At 52.6% G+C, this 15,028-nt stretch overlaps 2 protein-coding genes across 2 annotated transcripts; one reads left to right on the forward strand and one right to left on the reverse strand.

Annotated features, from left to right (window-relative positions):
• Window positions 1-78: 78 nt before the first annotated feature.
• On the forward strand, window positions 79-13,816 carry SRRT (serrate, RNA effector molecule). The gene is given in 21 exon segments (XM_011290377.4): window positions 79-1,019; window positions 1,276-1,415; window positions 5,571-5,699; window positions 5,966-6,024; window positions 6,027-6,111; window positions 6,370-6,558; window positions 8,396-8,565; window positions 8,696-8,880; window positions 9,094-9,192; window positions 9,703-9,820; window positions 10,011-10,168; window positions 10,476-10,537; window positions 10,652-10,730; window positions 11,247-11,435; window positions 11,739-11,912; window positions 12,021-12,174; window positions 12,446-12,639; window positions 12,828-12,984; window positions 13,190-13,279; window positions 13,399-13,525; window positions 13,632-13,816. Coding segments are annotated over 20 exon segments (2,616 nt in total). The 5' UTR covers window positions 79-1,019; window positions 1,276-1,293; the 3' UTR covers window positions 13,708-13,816.
• UFSP1 (UFM1 specific peptidase 1 (inactive)) lies at window positions 13,707-15,020 on the reverse strand. Its single transcript, XM_011290374.4, has one exon. The coding sequence runs from the start codon at window positions 14,411-14,413 to the stop codon at window positions 13,985-13,987; it is 429 nt and encodes a 142-aa protein (XP_011288676.1). The 5' UTR covers window positions 14,414-15,020; the 3' UTR covers window positions 13,707-13,984.
• Between the last annotated feature and the right edge of the window lie 8 nt (window positions 15,021-15,028).

Here is a 15,028-nt window from a genome sequence, read left to right on the forward strand (position 1 = left end):
CTTGGTCCTAGTCCTGGTTTTTGGCAACTACACTGTACACCCTCTCCCCGTGCTGGGAGTGAGCTGCGGCATGCTCCAGGGAGACAGCATCTCCTACTCTTAAGCCTCACACTCCACTCCCTGAACAAGGACTTGGGTGTTATCTCCCGGGTGGTGATGCATTTAATCTGGGGCAAGCCAGACTCCCCCTGTTGATCAAGACTTCAACCTATAGCCTATCCCAACCAAGCATTGGTTGGGGATAAGACAGATTTGCCGGTTTCGCTTACAAGACGGGGCGCCTCTGTTGAGATACAGCAGTCACAGGGCTTTGCATATGGTGCATACTGAGGCAGCAAAAAGCCTGGTTCTCTGCTGCAGCACAAAATGGTGGGAGATGCTTTAAAATGGTTGCTCCACCCCGCTAAACGCCTGCATTCCCCAACTCCCTGCCCTGCGCCAGGAGGAGAAAACCGCCCCGATGAGGTCAGGAGGCGCCCAAGCAGGGTGGCTGGGGGGACAACAACTGGACACGAACTGGTTGCGACCCCGGACACATCCGAGTGACAACGACCTTCGACCTCAACGGGAGGACGCGCTCCTTCACGCCCATAAGGCTCTACAACCCGGCCGAGGTTTCGCTTGGTCCACCTCGGCTCCCGTAATTTCTCTCGTCCGCGCGCAGTTCTCGTTCCAGAGAGCACGCGAGACTTCCGGTCCCCGCCCCTTCCCATCATCCCGCGGTGCTCCCAGCCTCTCGCTGTGTGCTTTAAGTTCCAGTTCAGGCCGCGGGGGACTACTTTGTGGTTGGGGCCCCGTCCCGACGGTGACGCAGGCGCAGCGCGAGCGGCGCGCGCCGACCGCCCATCCCCGGCTGTCCCACTTTTCTTCTCCTCTCCTCGGCCTTCTCGCTGAGAGCCTCGCGTCTCCCTCTCACCGTCCGCGCCGCCCTCGTCGCGCGCCCGAGGCGAGAGGAGGGCCCAGCTCTCCCGGAAAACTAGCCCGCGGGAGCGCGAGACTAACGGCCGCGAAGCTCCCAGGTGGGGGAGGGGCGGGGCCTGGAGAGTCGGGGCTGCGGCGGGCGGGAGGGAGGGGGTTCGGGCGGGCGTGGGCAGGGAGTTCCTGGGGGCGAGTGTCGGAGCCGTCCACCTGCGCGGGAAGAGGGCTTGGGATGGCGGGGACAGTGGAAGGCTGGCCTTTGCGGAGGGAGGCGGGCGTGCTGCCCCGGAGCAGCTCTGGGTCCTTTCCTGCCCTGGTCATTGTTCCGCACCCTGACCACCTCTGTCCGGGCTCCAGGCCCCCTCACACCGCACCATGGGGGACAGTGACGACGAGTACGACCGAAGGCGCAGGGACAAGTTTAGAAGAGAGCGCAGCGACTATGACCGTTCTCGCGAAAGAGATGAAAGACGTCGAGGAGACGATTGGAATGACCGGTAAGACTTCCTTTTCTTAGTTTTCTCCCCCTATCTCATTCTTTTGCACTCCTCCCTCGTTGCATTGCCTTTATTCGTTATATAGGGCGAACCACATGAAGTCGCTTATGCTTGACCGTTTCCGGTCGGTCAACCTATTCGCTGTTTGCCAAAGAGCTAGCTAGCTATGGCTTGATTTTGAAACGTATATGAAGTCAAAGCAGTAGACCTAAGAGTTGGAGTATGAAGAAGTAATGTTTTTAAAATGCATGCATTTTCTTGTTTGTAAATTATTCCTCAGAGGTGTGGATTCAAAGGAAGTGACGCTTTCGAATTGACTTGACTTGGAGAGGTTGTCAGATCAGACCTGTTCCCTGGCAGAATATGGTTAAATATCTTGTAGTTGTCTTCCCTAAAATCAGAAAGAGTTCTTTGGACAGTGATGGTTAGGTTAGTTGGTTAGGTTTGACTTAGCTAGTCATTAGTTTTCTGGGATGTTCTGGAGTTAATTATCATTAAGGTGTTTCCACAGAGAGAGGTGATTTCAAACAAACTAATGAAGTTAAGGGCAACCGCGCAAAATTTTGTAAATATAAAGGACACCACAAATCTAATCAGCAATATCAGTGCTGATGACGCTTGACTTGGAAACATTACCAGAAAAAAAGAAAAAAAAAAAAAAGCTTGAGGTGACTTACTGTAATAGTATTTAGTCATTCAGTGTCCTTTTGAAAAAACAGTTCGGGAAATCATTCAATTTGTATCTCTTCACTGGGGGGACTGTCGCTCTTTGTTTTCCCTGGTTTCTCTAAGAAAAAAGAAAATCAAAATTGTTCTGAATTCTGAAGATAGGTAGGAAGTGTTTGTTGTAATTAAAGAGTTTATCGTCTGGAGCTTGGAGTGGGGGGCAAAATGGCCTTGGGTGTGCCCTGCAATTGAGTGTATATAAGAGATCATCCTAAAGATGGTTAAGTGTTGAAAGAACAGATCTTAGAACGGAGGGGAGAGTAGAGGTGGAGGTTATATGTCAGAGAGAGCTGCAGGAAAGTGGCCCTTAGCAAGACTTGGAAAGATGATTGGGAATTCCCCAGACACAGATTGAGTGAATAGTTTGGAGTTGGGGACATAACACTGTGTGCAGAAAAGAACCCATAGTCTAGTTTTTTTAGGGTAGTGGTTCTCAAAATGTGGTCCACAGACCCTCGGGATCTGTGGTGTTATAACTGTATTTTTCATAGTAACTTGAAGGAGTATGGTCATTTTCTCTGTTGGTTCATAGTATTGGGGGGAAAACCATTGGTGTCTTAGTGCAAATAAAGGCAGTGGCACCAAACAGTTAAAAAAAAAAAAAACACAAACAAAACAGGTTCACTTAATGTCCTTGATGAAGTAGTAAAAATTTTAAATTCTGTTAAGTTGAATTTTTGTCTATGTGTCTCCGTAACACACACGATGAGTGAGAAATCTGCATGAAGCATTTATGCAGCGTATAGGAGTACAGTGGTTATCTCAAAGAAGAGCTGAGTTTGGAGTTGAACTAACAGGTGTGTGGTTGCTTTGGTGAGATGTCGTTTTTACCTGAACGAAAGATTATTGGACAGTGGTTATTCCTGTTTGGGTATTTGAGACATTTTTTTTGAAAAAAGACTAAGGATCTATGTTACTTCAAGGAAAATTGTTAGCTTTGTTGCCAGTGAGGAAGTGGAACTTGGCAGTGAAAATTGAAATTTTAGAAAACTTTTATCTACCAGTGTGAGTTTGACAGCCTCCCATTACTTTAAGACTTTTCTGATGAGTTAGGTGGTAATACTAATAAATATAATGTTTTGATATCGTATGATGAAATGTGCCAAGATCCATTCACAGAGCAAGATAGAACAATGGATTTAAATGTAGCAGAGTAGAAAATATTCCTTGTGGGACACCTGGGGGGCTCAGTAGTTAAATGTCCAAGTCTTTTTTTTTTTTTTTTTTTAACATTTGTTTTTGAGAGGGGGCGGGGGTAGAGAGTATGTGAGTGGAAGAGGGGCAGAGAGGGGGACAGAAGATCCAAAGTGGGCTCTGTGCCGACAGCAGAGAGCCTGATGTGGGGCTTGAGCTCACAAACCACTCAAGAGAGATCATGACCTTGAGCCTAAGTGGGCTGCTTAACCGACTGGCTGTCCAAGTGCCTTAAACGTCCAACTCTGGTTTTCGGCTCAGGTCATGATCTCACAGTTTGTGATATTGAGCCCCTCCTCTGCCTCTGTGCTGACAGCATGGAGCCTGCTTGGGGTTCTCTTTCTCCCTTTCTCCCCCTCCCCTGCTCTTGCATGCACCTGCTCTCTTTCTCTCTCAAAATAAGTAAATAAACATTTTTTAAAAAGGTGAGGGGGTGCTGCCTAGGTGGCTCATTCAGTTGAGCGTCCAACTTTGGCTCAGGTCATGATCTCATGGTTCGTGAGTTTGAATCCTGCGTCGGGCTCTGTGGTGACAGCTCAGAGCCTGGAGCCTGCTTTGGATTCTGTGCCTCCCTCTTTCTCTGCCTCTTCCCTGCTCATGCTCTGTGTCTCTTTGTGTCAAAAATAAATATAACCATTAAAAATAATAATAAATAAAGAAAAGAAACTATCTCTTGTCAAGTTTTCGGTAGTATCAAAGAATATCCCTAGTTTTTTGAGAAGACTATTAAAAGGATTCCCTTTTCCATCTGCCTATCTGTGAGGCTAGATTTTCTTCATATTTTCAACCAAACAATGCATTACAGTAGATTGAATGTAGAAGCAAATGTGAGAATCCAGCTGTCTGTATTAAGCCAGGCCTTGAAAAGATTTGTTAAATGTAAAAACAATGTCACTTTTCTCATTAAATGTTGTTTTGGAAAATAGCTGTATATTCATAAAAAGATGTAATTTATGTTGATATGTAACTTCACAATTAATAGGTGTTAATTTTTTGTTTTAGTTTATTAATTTTTTTTTTTTTTGAGAGCAAGTGCGAGCGAGCAGAGGAGGGGCAGAGGGAGAGGGAGACACAGAACCTGAAGCAGGCTCCAGGCTCTGAGCTGTCAGCATAGAGCCCGAAGTGGGGCTCGAACCCACGAACCGTGAGATCATGACCTGAGCCAAAGTCGGACGCTCAACCGACTGAGCCACCCAGGTGTCTCTTTGTTTTAATTTTGAGTATAGTATTGATGCCATCCACATAAGCAAAAACTCTTTGATGTGCACAATAGCGTTATTTATTTTTTAAATGTTTGTTTACTTTTGAGGGAGAGAGTGTGTGAGCGGGGAAGGGGCAAAGAGAGGGAGACAGAGAATTCCAGTGAGGCTGTGCTGTCAGCGCAGAGCCTGATGCAGGGCTCAGACTCAGGAACCGTGAGATCATGACCTGAGCCGAAACCAAGAGTTGGATGCTTCAGGTGCCCCTGCACAGTAATTTTAAAGAGCGTAAGGTGGGGATGGGGGACTCAAGACCAAAAGTTGGAAAACTGCTGGGTTAGAACAAAGGATTTTCTTTTTAAGGTTGGGATGGAGATGGCGGGTGACTAGTGGAGAGGCTGGAATGACAGACAGCAGGAGCCAAGGTTATGAAGAGTTTGTATACTGGCATTTAGCAAGGAAGGGCATGGCTTGGTCACCTCTGTGTTTGAGACAGATCGCTTTGACAGTAGAGGAGTGGGAGGGACCAGAGGTGGATACACTGATGTTGTGGTTACAGGAGAGAGGACCAGGGTCAGGGCACAGGGACTAGGGAAGTTGGCGGGCAGGGCAAGGAAGAGGAAAGCCTTGATAGGCACTGAGGCAGAGGATTAAGAAACCAGTAACAAATGAGGGGTGAGGGTGACACTTGATAAGTCGGATACCTGGTGATGTGCTGATACACCCGAGAGTGGGAAACGGGACGAGGGAGGCAAGTTTGGGCTTGAAGTGTTAGAAATGACAGGCTCAGTTCTGACCTGAATTTGAGTGGCAGTGGCCATAGTGGTGGGCGTTTGGTGCTGGTCTGGAGGAACAGTTGGGACAGCCATCAGTGTGCGGGTGACGGCTGAAGCGATGGCAGTAGGCAAGTTTGTTTCTGTTTAGAGAATGGTTTTGTAATTGTAGGCTTTTAGTCTGGTGTCTCAGGATAGGAAGGGCATGTCTAGGAGTGTAAGCCGGCTGTGTCCTCTGACCGTTACTTGTTCTTAATCGCCAGAGAGTGGGACCGTGGCCGGGAGCGTCGCAGTCGGGGTGAATATCGGGACTATGACCGGAATCGGCGAGAGCGCTTCTCTCCTCCCCGCCATGAACTCAGCCCCCCACAAAAGCGCATGAGGCGAGACTGGTGAGGTGGCAACGGTTTCTCTGCCTTCTCTCCTTAGCCTCAGTTCCACCGGGCCTTGGCTGTCTGTTGGCACTTTGGCTGAGGACTGTGTCATTTCCTTTCCTATAGGAAGTTGGAGGACTTCCTATAAACCCCCCTTTTTTTGTCCCTTTAAACCCTTGGGTGAGAGCCCACATTCCATATGCCCCTTCCTCTGTCCCGTCTTCCTTCGTGCTCTGGAGACATGATGCCCTTCTCTGTCTGACTTTTGTGTCCCCTACCCTCAGGGATGAGCACAGTTCTGACCCATACCACAGTGGCTATGAGATGCCCTATGCTGGGGGGGGTGGGGCCCAACTTATGGCCCCCCTCAGCCCTGGGGCCACCCAGACGTCCACATCATGCAGCACCATGTTCTACCTATCCAGGCCAGGTAAAGACCTGGGGTTCTGGGGTTCCTGGGAAAAGGGAGTTGTTAGGTTCGGGGGATGGATTGGGGTTGCCAGAGACCGCAGCTGGAGCCAGGAAGTGGGTTAGGTACAGAGGGGTGCCTGTGGGGGCGGGAAGCAGTTGGTGCCTATGGTGTGTGTCCGTGGTGGGCAAAGGAAGGGGGCAGCTGGCTACCTCGGCCCCCCCATCCCCCCCACCCTCTTCCCCCACAACCAAGACTTCCTGACCGGGCCCCCCCCAGGCTGGGCAGCATCGCAGAGATTGACTTGGGTGTGCCACCACCGGTGATGAAGACTTTCAAGGAGTTTCTCCTGTCATTGGATGACTCTGTGGACGAGACTGAGGCTGTAAAGCGTTACAATGACTATAAGCTGGATTTTCGAAGGCAGCAGATGCAAGATTTCTTTTTGGCTCATAAAGATGAGGAGTGGTGAGTGCCCCCGTTTTCCTCCTGTCTGTTCCCTAGCATGTGTCCCCTGGCCCCGCCAGTGGAGCCTGCAGCCCTGTCCTCTCCCATTTTCCCCGATCCAGAACTTCCTGGGGGCGGGGGATGGGAAGGACAACAGCATTGGCTGATGGGTTCTCCTCCTCACTTCACCGTCTGCCACGGCCTCCCGCCCCACCTCGCTTCCCCTCTGTCCTCAGTGAGTGGGACACCTCCAGGCAGCTGGCCAGAGCCACCTGTTCCCTTGGGGCAGCAGACAGACTGCTTCCCACTTGCTGGTATTGGGTCATTGCCATCCCTGATCGCCGGGACCCTGTGTGGCTGTGGTGTTCTCCCAAAAGCAACGAGTGAATCCAGACAAGAAAAAGCAAAGATCTCAGGGTCGTTTGACAGAAAAGAATTTTGAATTTTTTTTCCTTTTGTGGATGTTTTGATTTTAATCAACCATCTTTTCCCCCCTTCCTGCTCCTCCTCCTCCTCATCCTCTTTCTGCTCCTCCTCCTTGAAAAGAGCCAGAACTGGGAACTACACCCGCTCATCGACGGAGCTCGGAGCAAACCCACCTCCACCCCCACCATACCCAGCCCATACATGAGCCCCCTGGGCTGAGCCGCGCTGCCCCGGCCAGGCAGACAGGCAGGGCACCGCTGTGCACAATGCAGCGGTTTAGCTGAATGTGATTGCTCAGGCAGCTAGTCAGTCAGGGCCCCCACCGCGGAGCCCCGCGGGGGTGGGGCATCTGGGCCGGGACGCCCCAGCCAGGAGCCAGCCGGTGGCCCACCTGCCAGCATGGGCCCTGGGCGCGGCTAGTTAAATCTTGAGCTCTGTTTGACCAAGCGGCCAAGGTAAAGATCCTGGAGGTGACGCCTGCGGCTTTCCTTTCCTCTCACGCTCAACTTGTGGTTCTGTTTTGTCTGTCACTGTTCCCTCTTTCTTCTTTCTCTGTGTCCTGGTCTCATCCTCTCATGTACCTTTTGTTCTTTCTTTGTCTCTGTCCTTGCACCTCACCTAACATTTCTTTCCTCTGGTTTTTTCAGTTTCTCTGACCTTTAGTTGTTTTTCCCTTTGTTTTCGATTTCTGGGACTTTCTCACACTTTCCTTTTCTGTTTTTTCTCATACTCCTTTCTTCTGCGCCCCCCCCCCCCCCTATTATAAATGTTTCCTTTTCATGCTCCACCCTGATCCTCCGCCTGCCTCTCTCTCCCCCTGTGGGCAGTACCTGAGGTTACAAGGGCACTTCAGTTTCTCCCTTTGGTCTTTTCCTGTCCCTCCACCATCTCCTTTTCTTCCCAAGGGGGAGAAAGCTTTTCTGCCTTTTTTGGCTTTTCCTGTCTGGTGCATTTCAGGTTTCCCTCTGTCTTCCACCTAGGGATGGAGGGAGTTGGTGGGAGCAGTCCTTTTAATTACTCTAGTTTGGGTTTTACAAGGAGAGGGAGGTTCTTTGGGGCCTACTATTTCCTTAGCCTTCCTCTTGGAAGCTTTGGGAAACTACACTTTTTCAAGTTAGTGTTTCCCAGAGACTCAGGGCGATCATTCTGCCTCTCTAACCCTGGCCTCTCCCTGTAGTCGTTGCTCTTCCCAAATCCAGAGCTCTTAGTTCCTGGCTCTCCCCCAAATCTTCTCCGAGCAGACCTTCTGGTTCCTTTTGGGGGTATTGGGTGGTTCTAGTGCACCCCTCTCCCCAGTCTTTCTGCTTTCATGGTTTTATGTGGGTGTGAGAGGATGGGGGCTAAGCCCTGACCTTCCTGGGCCCCTCCCCATGTCCTGGCCCTGGCATCCAGTGACTATTTTGTCTCTTCCCCTCCCCACTTCCTTTCCCAGGTTTCGGTCTAAGTACCACCCAGATGAGGTGGGGAAGCGTCGGCAGGAGGCCCGGGGGGCCCTGCAAAACAGACTGAGGGTATTCCTGTCCCTCATGGAGAGTGGCTGGTTTGATAATCTTCTCTTGGACATAGACAAAGCTGATGCCATCGTCAAGATGCTGGATGCAGGTGTGTAGATTGGGAGGGGAAGACGGTGTCTGGTAACCAAGATCTTGGCTGGGAAATAGAAGTCCATTGACAAACCAGAGGCAGAAGGTCACAGCCCTGGGATTGTGACCTCTGCTCCCTTTGTTGGCAGCTGTGATTAAGATGGAAGGAGGGACGGAGAACGATCTGCGCATCCTGGAGCAGGAGGAGGAGGAGGAGCAGGCGGGAAAGCCTGGGGAGCCCAGCAAGAAAGAGGAAGGCCGGGCTGGACCAGGCCTGGGGGATGGAGAGCGCAAGGCCAATGATAAGGACGACAAGAAAGAAGACGGCAAACAGGTCTGCGGGCTGGGCTTGCTGGGTGCTGCCTGTGAGCACCTGGGGAGGAGAATAGAGCAGCTTCCGTGGCGGGGGTGGGGGGACCGGAAGGTTGTATCCTGGTCCAGGGAGAGGTGGAGGCAGACTTCTGGGCTCAGCTGTAGGGGAGGGGCGGGGCTCTGATACAGATTGAAGGGAAGATTGACATGCCTGTGATTGTCTTTTTACCTGCAGGCTGAAAATGACATTTCTAATGATGACAAAACTAAGAAATCTGAGGGTGATGGGGACAAGGAAGAGAAGAAAGACGACTCTGAGAAAGATGCCAAAAAGGTAGGGTAGGGGCACCTGGTGACTCAGTCTGTTGAATGTCCAGTTTTGGCTCAGGCCATGATCCTGTGGTTTGTGGGTTCGAGCTCGCATCAGGCTCGCTGGTGTCAGCACAGCCTGCTTTGGATCCTCTGTTCCCCTCTCTCTGCCCCTCCCCGCTTGCACTTTCTCTCTCTCTCAAAAATAAATCTTAAGGGCGCCTTCGTGGCTGAGTCAGTTAAGTGTCCAACTTCGGTTCGGGTCATGATCTCACGGTTCACGAGTTCAAGCTCCACGTTGGGCTGTGTGCTGACAGCTGAGTCTGGAACCTGCTTCAGATTCTGTGTCTGTCTCTTTGCTGCCCCTCCCTGCTCGTGCTCCGTTTCTAAAAAAATAAAACATTAAAAAAAATAAATTTAAAAAAGTGTTAAAAAAAAACAAAAAACAAAAGTAGGGTGTTTCTTGCTCGGGGGTCAGTGTCAGGACTGGGGTCCTGGCTATCTGACTCCCCTTGTCTTGCTGTGCCTCTCACAGAGTAGCAAGAAGCGGAATAGGAAGCACAGCGGTGACGACAGCTTTGACGAAGGCAGCGTGTCCGAGTCGGAGTCCGAGTCCGAGAGTGGCCAAGCTGAGGAAGAGAAGGAAGAGGCTGGTAGGTTTTATTCTGTTTCTGTTCCATTCTCTTCCTACTGAATAGGGGTAGGGGAGGTGACGGTGGGTGAAATTGATAAAGGGGGGGGGGGCTTTGGGGAGATGATGTAGCAGGAGTTTGACAGCTTCTCTATCTTCCCTTTCAACATTGACAAATAAAAATTCACCAACTCCCACCACTTCCTGCATAGAAGAAGCACTCAAGGAAAAGGAGAAGCCCAAAGAAGAAGAAAGGGAGAAGCCTAAGGACACTCCGGGGCTGGAATGTAAACCCCGCCCCCTCCATAAGACTTGCTCCCTGTTCATGCGCAACATCGCACCCAACATCTCGAGGGCAGAGATCATTTCTGTGAGTGGGGAGAGCGCTACTGGGGGCAGGAATGGCATCCGGGCTCCATCTTTGGTGGTGGGAAGAAGATAATCTGGCTCTGCTTCTAGCATATCCCTATTTCTCTAATAGGGAAGCCCCCTTCTCGCGGGCCCGGGTCTTTTGTGGGCAGGCCCCGGTTGCATCATTGCTCTTAACGTCCTTTGTTGGTCTTTCCTTGCTTGAGTAAAGATTCAAAGACGATTCTAGGGTTCTGAGGACGTGGGGATTAGAGGAAGAAGCGTAACGTGACTCGCTCAGTGGGGTTTCTGTTCCTCTGCTTTTCCAGCTTTGTAAAAGATACCCCGGCTTCATGCGTGTGGCGCTGTCAGAACCCCAGCCTGAGAGGAGGTGAGGAATGGAGAGAAGAGTGACCCTGGATACCCTGGAGATAAGGTGCAGGGGAAGGCTAATGGCCAGCATCTCCTCCACCAGCCAGGATTATGCTGACCCTTTCTTTTGTAGGTTTTTCCGCCGCGGCTGGGTGACCTTTGATCGCAGTGTTAACATCAAAGAGATCTGTTGGAACCTGCAGAATATCCGAGTAAGTGCGGAATGGGCTCTCAGTTGCACACAACCTCGGATTCCTTTGTTCTTTGATTCACCCGTCGAGCCCCCTATTTCATCCACTCAGTCTGCTCACATTAAGAATATGCTAGGGGCGCCTGGGTGGCGCAGTCGGTTAAGCGTCCGACTTCAGCCAGGTCACGATCTCGCGGTCCGTGAGTTCGAGCCCTGCGTCAGGCTCTGGGCTGATGGCTCGGAGCCTGGAGCCTGTTTCCGATTCTGTGTCTCCCTCTCTCTCTGCCCCTCCCCCGTTCATGCTCTGTTTCTCTCTGTCCCACAAATAAATAAAAACCGTTGAAAAAAACATTAAAAAAAAAAAAAAAAAAAAGAACATGCTGTTGTCTCTGGGCTGGGCTCTGGGGCTGTTACTGCGAGTAAGACTTCTGGTCCCTTTTCTCCGTGAGCTCAGTCTAATCACTGATCTAATTAGTAGGCCAGTCTTTGAGTTGCTGCTTTTTGGGGCAAGTGTTGGTAAGCTTTTTGTTCCCTCCAGCTCCGAGAATGTGAGCTGAGCCCTGGTGTGAACAGAGACCTGACCCGTCGAGTCCGCAACATCAATGGCATTACCCAGCACAAGCAGATCGTGCGCAACGACATCAAGTTGGCAGCCAAACTGATCCATACGCTGGATGACAGGACCCAGCTCTGGGCCTCTGAGCCTGGGACACCTCCTCTGCCAACAGTCAGTGACTCCCCGTGGAACTTTTTCAAAAGCAGTCATGTCGTCTGCTTGGGCACCTCTGGTCTTGTCTCACTTGATCTGTAGTGTTGACCCCTTGTACTTGGGCTCTCTATCTGGGCAGCACCTCCAGCTTCCAGCAGGACAGGTTGGCATTAGTGATGATTTGCTAGGGATAGAATGAATAAAAAAAGACAAACAATGAAACAGTGGTAATAGGCCCAGTGAACCCTGGATTCCTTTCTGCTTCACGTGAAGAGGTTCCTGGGCTTCTCTGCCTCACCTGTTCTTTTTCCTCCCCACCAGAGTCTGCCCTCCCAGAACCCAATCTTGAAGAATATCACGGACTATCTGATTGAGGAAGTGAGCGCGGAGGAGGAGGAGCTGCTCGGGAGCAGTGGGGGGGCCCCCCCTGAGGAGCCCCCTAAGGAGGGGAACCCGGCAGAGATCAACGTGGAGCGGGATGAGAAACTGATCAAGGTGCCCGCGAGAGCAGAGTGTGGCAAGAGCAGGCGGGCAGGATCCTCCTGGTTTAGAGCATCGGAGGGGCAAGAGTGTGGTGAACTCACAGCTGCTCATTTCTCTTAGGTTTTGGACAAACTCCTCCTCTATTTGCGCATCGTGCATTCCCTGGATTATTATAACACGTGCGAGTACCCCAATGAGGATGAAATGCCCAACCGCTGTGGCATCATCCACGTTCGTGGGCCCATGCCACCCAACCGCATTAGTCATGGAGAAGGTGGGCTCCCAGCTTCCCCAGTCCTGATTCCCCTTTGGTTTCCCTTTCTCTTCAGCTGCCTCTGGCCTTAGATGTGTTTGGATAGCAGTGCCCTACCACCCTCTCCTTTTATCCCCTCCTTTTTGATTGTCGATGCCAGCGTGGGGCTCAAACTCACAACCCTGAGATCAGCAGTCACGTGCTGTAGTGACTGAGCCAGCCAGGTGCCCCTTATCTCTTATTCCTTGCTTCTGGCTCCCCTCTCCAACCTGTCGTCTGTTCCAAATCGCAGTGCTAGAGTGGCAGAAGACATTCGAGGAGAAGCTGGCTCCACTGCTGAGTGTACGGGAATCTCTTTCAGAGGAAGAGGCTCAGAAGATGGGTCGCAAAGACCCCGAGCAGGAAGTGGAAAAGTTTGTCACCTCTAACACTCAGGAACTGGGCAAGGATAAGTGGCTATGCCCTCTCAGTGGCAAGAAATTCAAGGTCTGGGATGTTAGGGAGTTGTGTGCTAGACCTGTGGGAGGAGGGGGTGGAGCCAGAAGCCTCCTCAGGCCTGGGGAGGAATGGGCTCCGTGGAATGGGGGGGGGGGGGGGGGGGGGGGGGGGGGGGGTGTGATCATCCTTCCACGTTGCTTGCCGTGTTCTGACTGACCCTTTTCCCCTTTACTCAGGGCCCTGAGTTTGTACGCAAACATATCTTCAACAAGCATGCAGAGAAAATTGAGGAAGTGAAGAAGGAGGTGGCGTTTTTTAACAACTTTCTCACTGATGCCAAGCGCCCAGCTCTGCCCGAGATCAAGCCAGCCCAGCCACCTGGCCCTGCCCAGAGTAAGATACGATCCATGAGGGTCTGCCACATTCCCTCTCCCTTGACTATTCAAGGACTCTGGTTCTCATACCTTGTGGTCCTCAGAAAACTTGTATCCCACTCTCAGGCCATATTCCTAAAAGCCAGTTGTCATTCCCCATTGCCTCCCCCCCCCCCCCCCCCCCGCAGTAATTCATGTTCCTGTCCATGTTGTACTCCCCCCAGGCCTGACCCCGGGACTCCCCTACCCACACCAGACTCCACAGGGCCTGATGCCCTATGGTCAGCCCCGGCCCCCCATCTTGGGCTATGGAGGTAAGTATAGGAGGGACATGAAAAGGCTTGGTGGATTATGAGGGGCTGGGAGAAAGGGAACTTAACCAAGGTGTAGTTGAGGTCACAGGTTTTCGACTCAACAGTGATCTCTCTCATAGCTGGTGCCGTCCGCCCTGCAGTCCCCACGGGAGGGCCTCCATACCCTCATGCCCCCTATGGTGCTGGTCGAGGGAACTATGATGCCTTTCGAGGCCAAGGAGGTTATCCTGGGAAGCCTCGAAACAGGTGAGAATGAGCTAAGGTGTGATGTGCAAGCTTTCTTGCCCTCTTTAAGCTCTCTTTTAGGGACCTTCAACTCTCCTTCTGTCTTACCTCTTTTTTTATCTCCCAGGATGGTCCGAGGAGACCCACGGGCTATTGTGGAGTACCGTGACCTGGATGCTCCAGATGATGTGGATTTCTTTTGAGCTTTTCCTCATTCCTGGTATCGTCTATACTTGTGACTGCCTCCTCCCATCCAGTTGAGAATTTTTTGTACGTTCAACCCTACTGCCAATAAAAGCACTTCCATAGTGACTGACTGTTTATTACATACCACCCCAAATTCTCCCCCCCCCCCCCCCAAGATGGGCTCGGGCCATCCATTTTATGGACTTCAAAGGCCCAGGGTAGCTTTTACGTTTAAGAAAGGGGGTAGGTGACTGTGTTTGGGGCCAGAGACCTCTCAGTTCTGGGACCTTAGCCTCAGTCCAGTGCGTGCTGCTGCTTTTGGGAGTTGCGGCTGGTCAAACACAGGTTGTAGAAGGAGTTGTGGTCAAAGGCTGTGCCCACCTCTCTCCATCCCACCCACCCAGCAGCCTGTAGTTCACTAGGGTTTTTCGCGGCACCCCAGAAGTGAGGGTCCAGTATCAGAACATAGGCTTCCGTGCCTGATCCCAGGCAAACCCCCAGCAAGGCCTTGGACTGGGCGTCCGCATCCCCCCCAACCATTACAGGCCCCCCGCCCCCTGCGAAGTGGGAGTAAAGCCTCTCCAGTTCCCCCTGAAGCCCTGCTCCACGGGGTATGTGACATAGGCGCCCCTGGGGCCCTCCGAAGTGGTCGAGACAGAGACTGGCTTCTACACAACCGATCCAGCTCTGGGAGCCCCGGAACCCGGGGGGCTTGTCGCCCATGTCCTCCAGGGCCGCCTGCACTTCGGCCAGCCCGGGCACGCCCGCGGGCCGGCCCTCTGGCCATGAGCACAGCGTCTGCAGGGTGCGGTAGCCGCAGCCCCAGCCCCGGTCGTCCAAGCCGTCGCAGCCGTAGTGATAGTAAAGGTAGTGGCCCGAGAGGAGGGCCAGGCGAGCGGGGCCGCGGCCGGGCGGGGCCAGGCCCAGGTGGACGTCCTTCAGCGGCTCCAGGGCGGTCGGCGGGCGCGGCGGTGGCCGAGACCAGGCCGATGTGTCCTGGCGGCGCGGAGGGAACTCCGGCTCCAACTCTCCCTCTCTACCCTGGGTGTTGGGCTAGTCGCAGGCAGGACCGGCGCGCGGGCTCTGCGGACGCTCTCGCCCGGTGTCCGGTGGCGGCAACAGCGGCGCGACCCGCGTGGGCTGAGAAGACAGCGATCCCCGAGGCTCCCACAATGCACCGCCGCGCCGCCGTCGTGGTTACTGCGCGGGCGCGAGCCCCGCCTCCTAGGGCGGGGCGGTGGGAGCGGGCGCGCTCCGCCCCACTACCGAGATCCGCAAGTTCACCTAGCTCTGCACCCGCCCCTCCGTCTACTCAGTCCTGGTGTTTGAGGCCCTCTC

The sequence above is a fragment of the Felis catus genome, chromosome E3 (genome assembly GCF_018350175.1).
Source record: "Felis catus isolate Fca126 chromosome E3, F.catus_Fca126_mat1.0, whole genome shotgun sequence".
In the NCBI taxonomy this organism is placed as follows: domain Eukaryota; kingdom Metazoa; phylum Chordata; class Mammalia; order Carnivora; family Felidae; genus Felis; species Felis catus.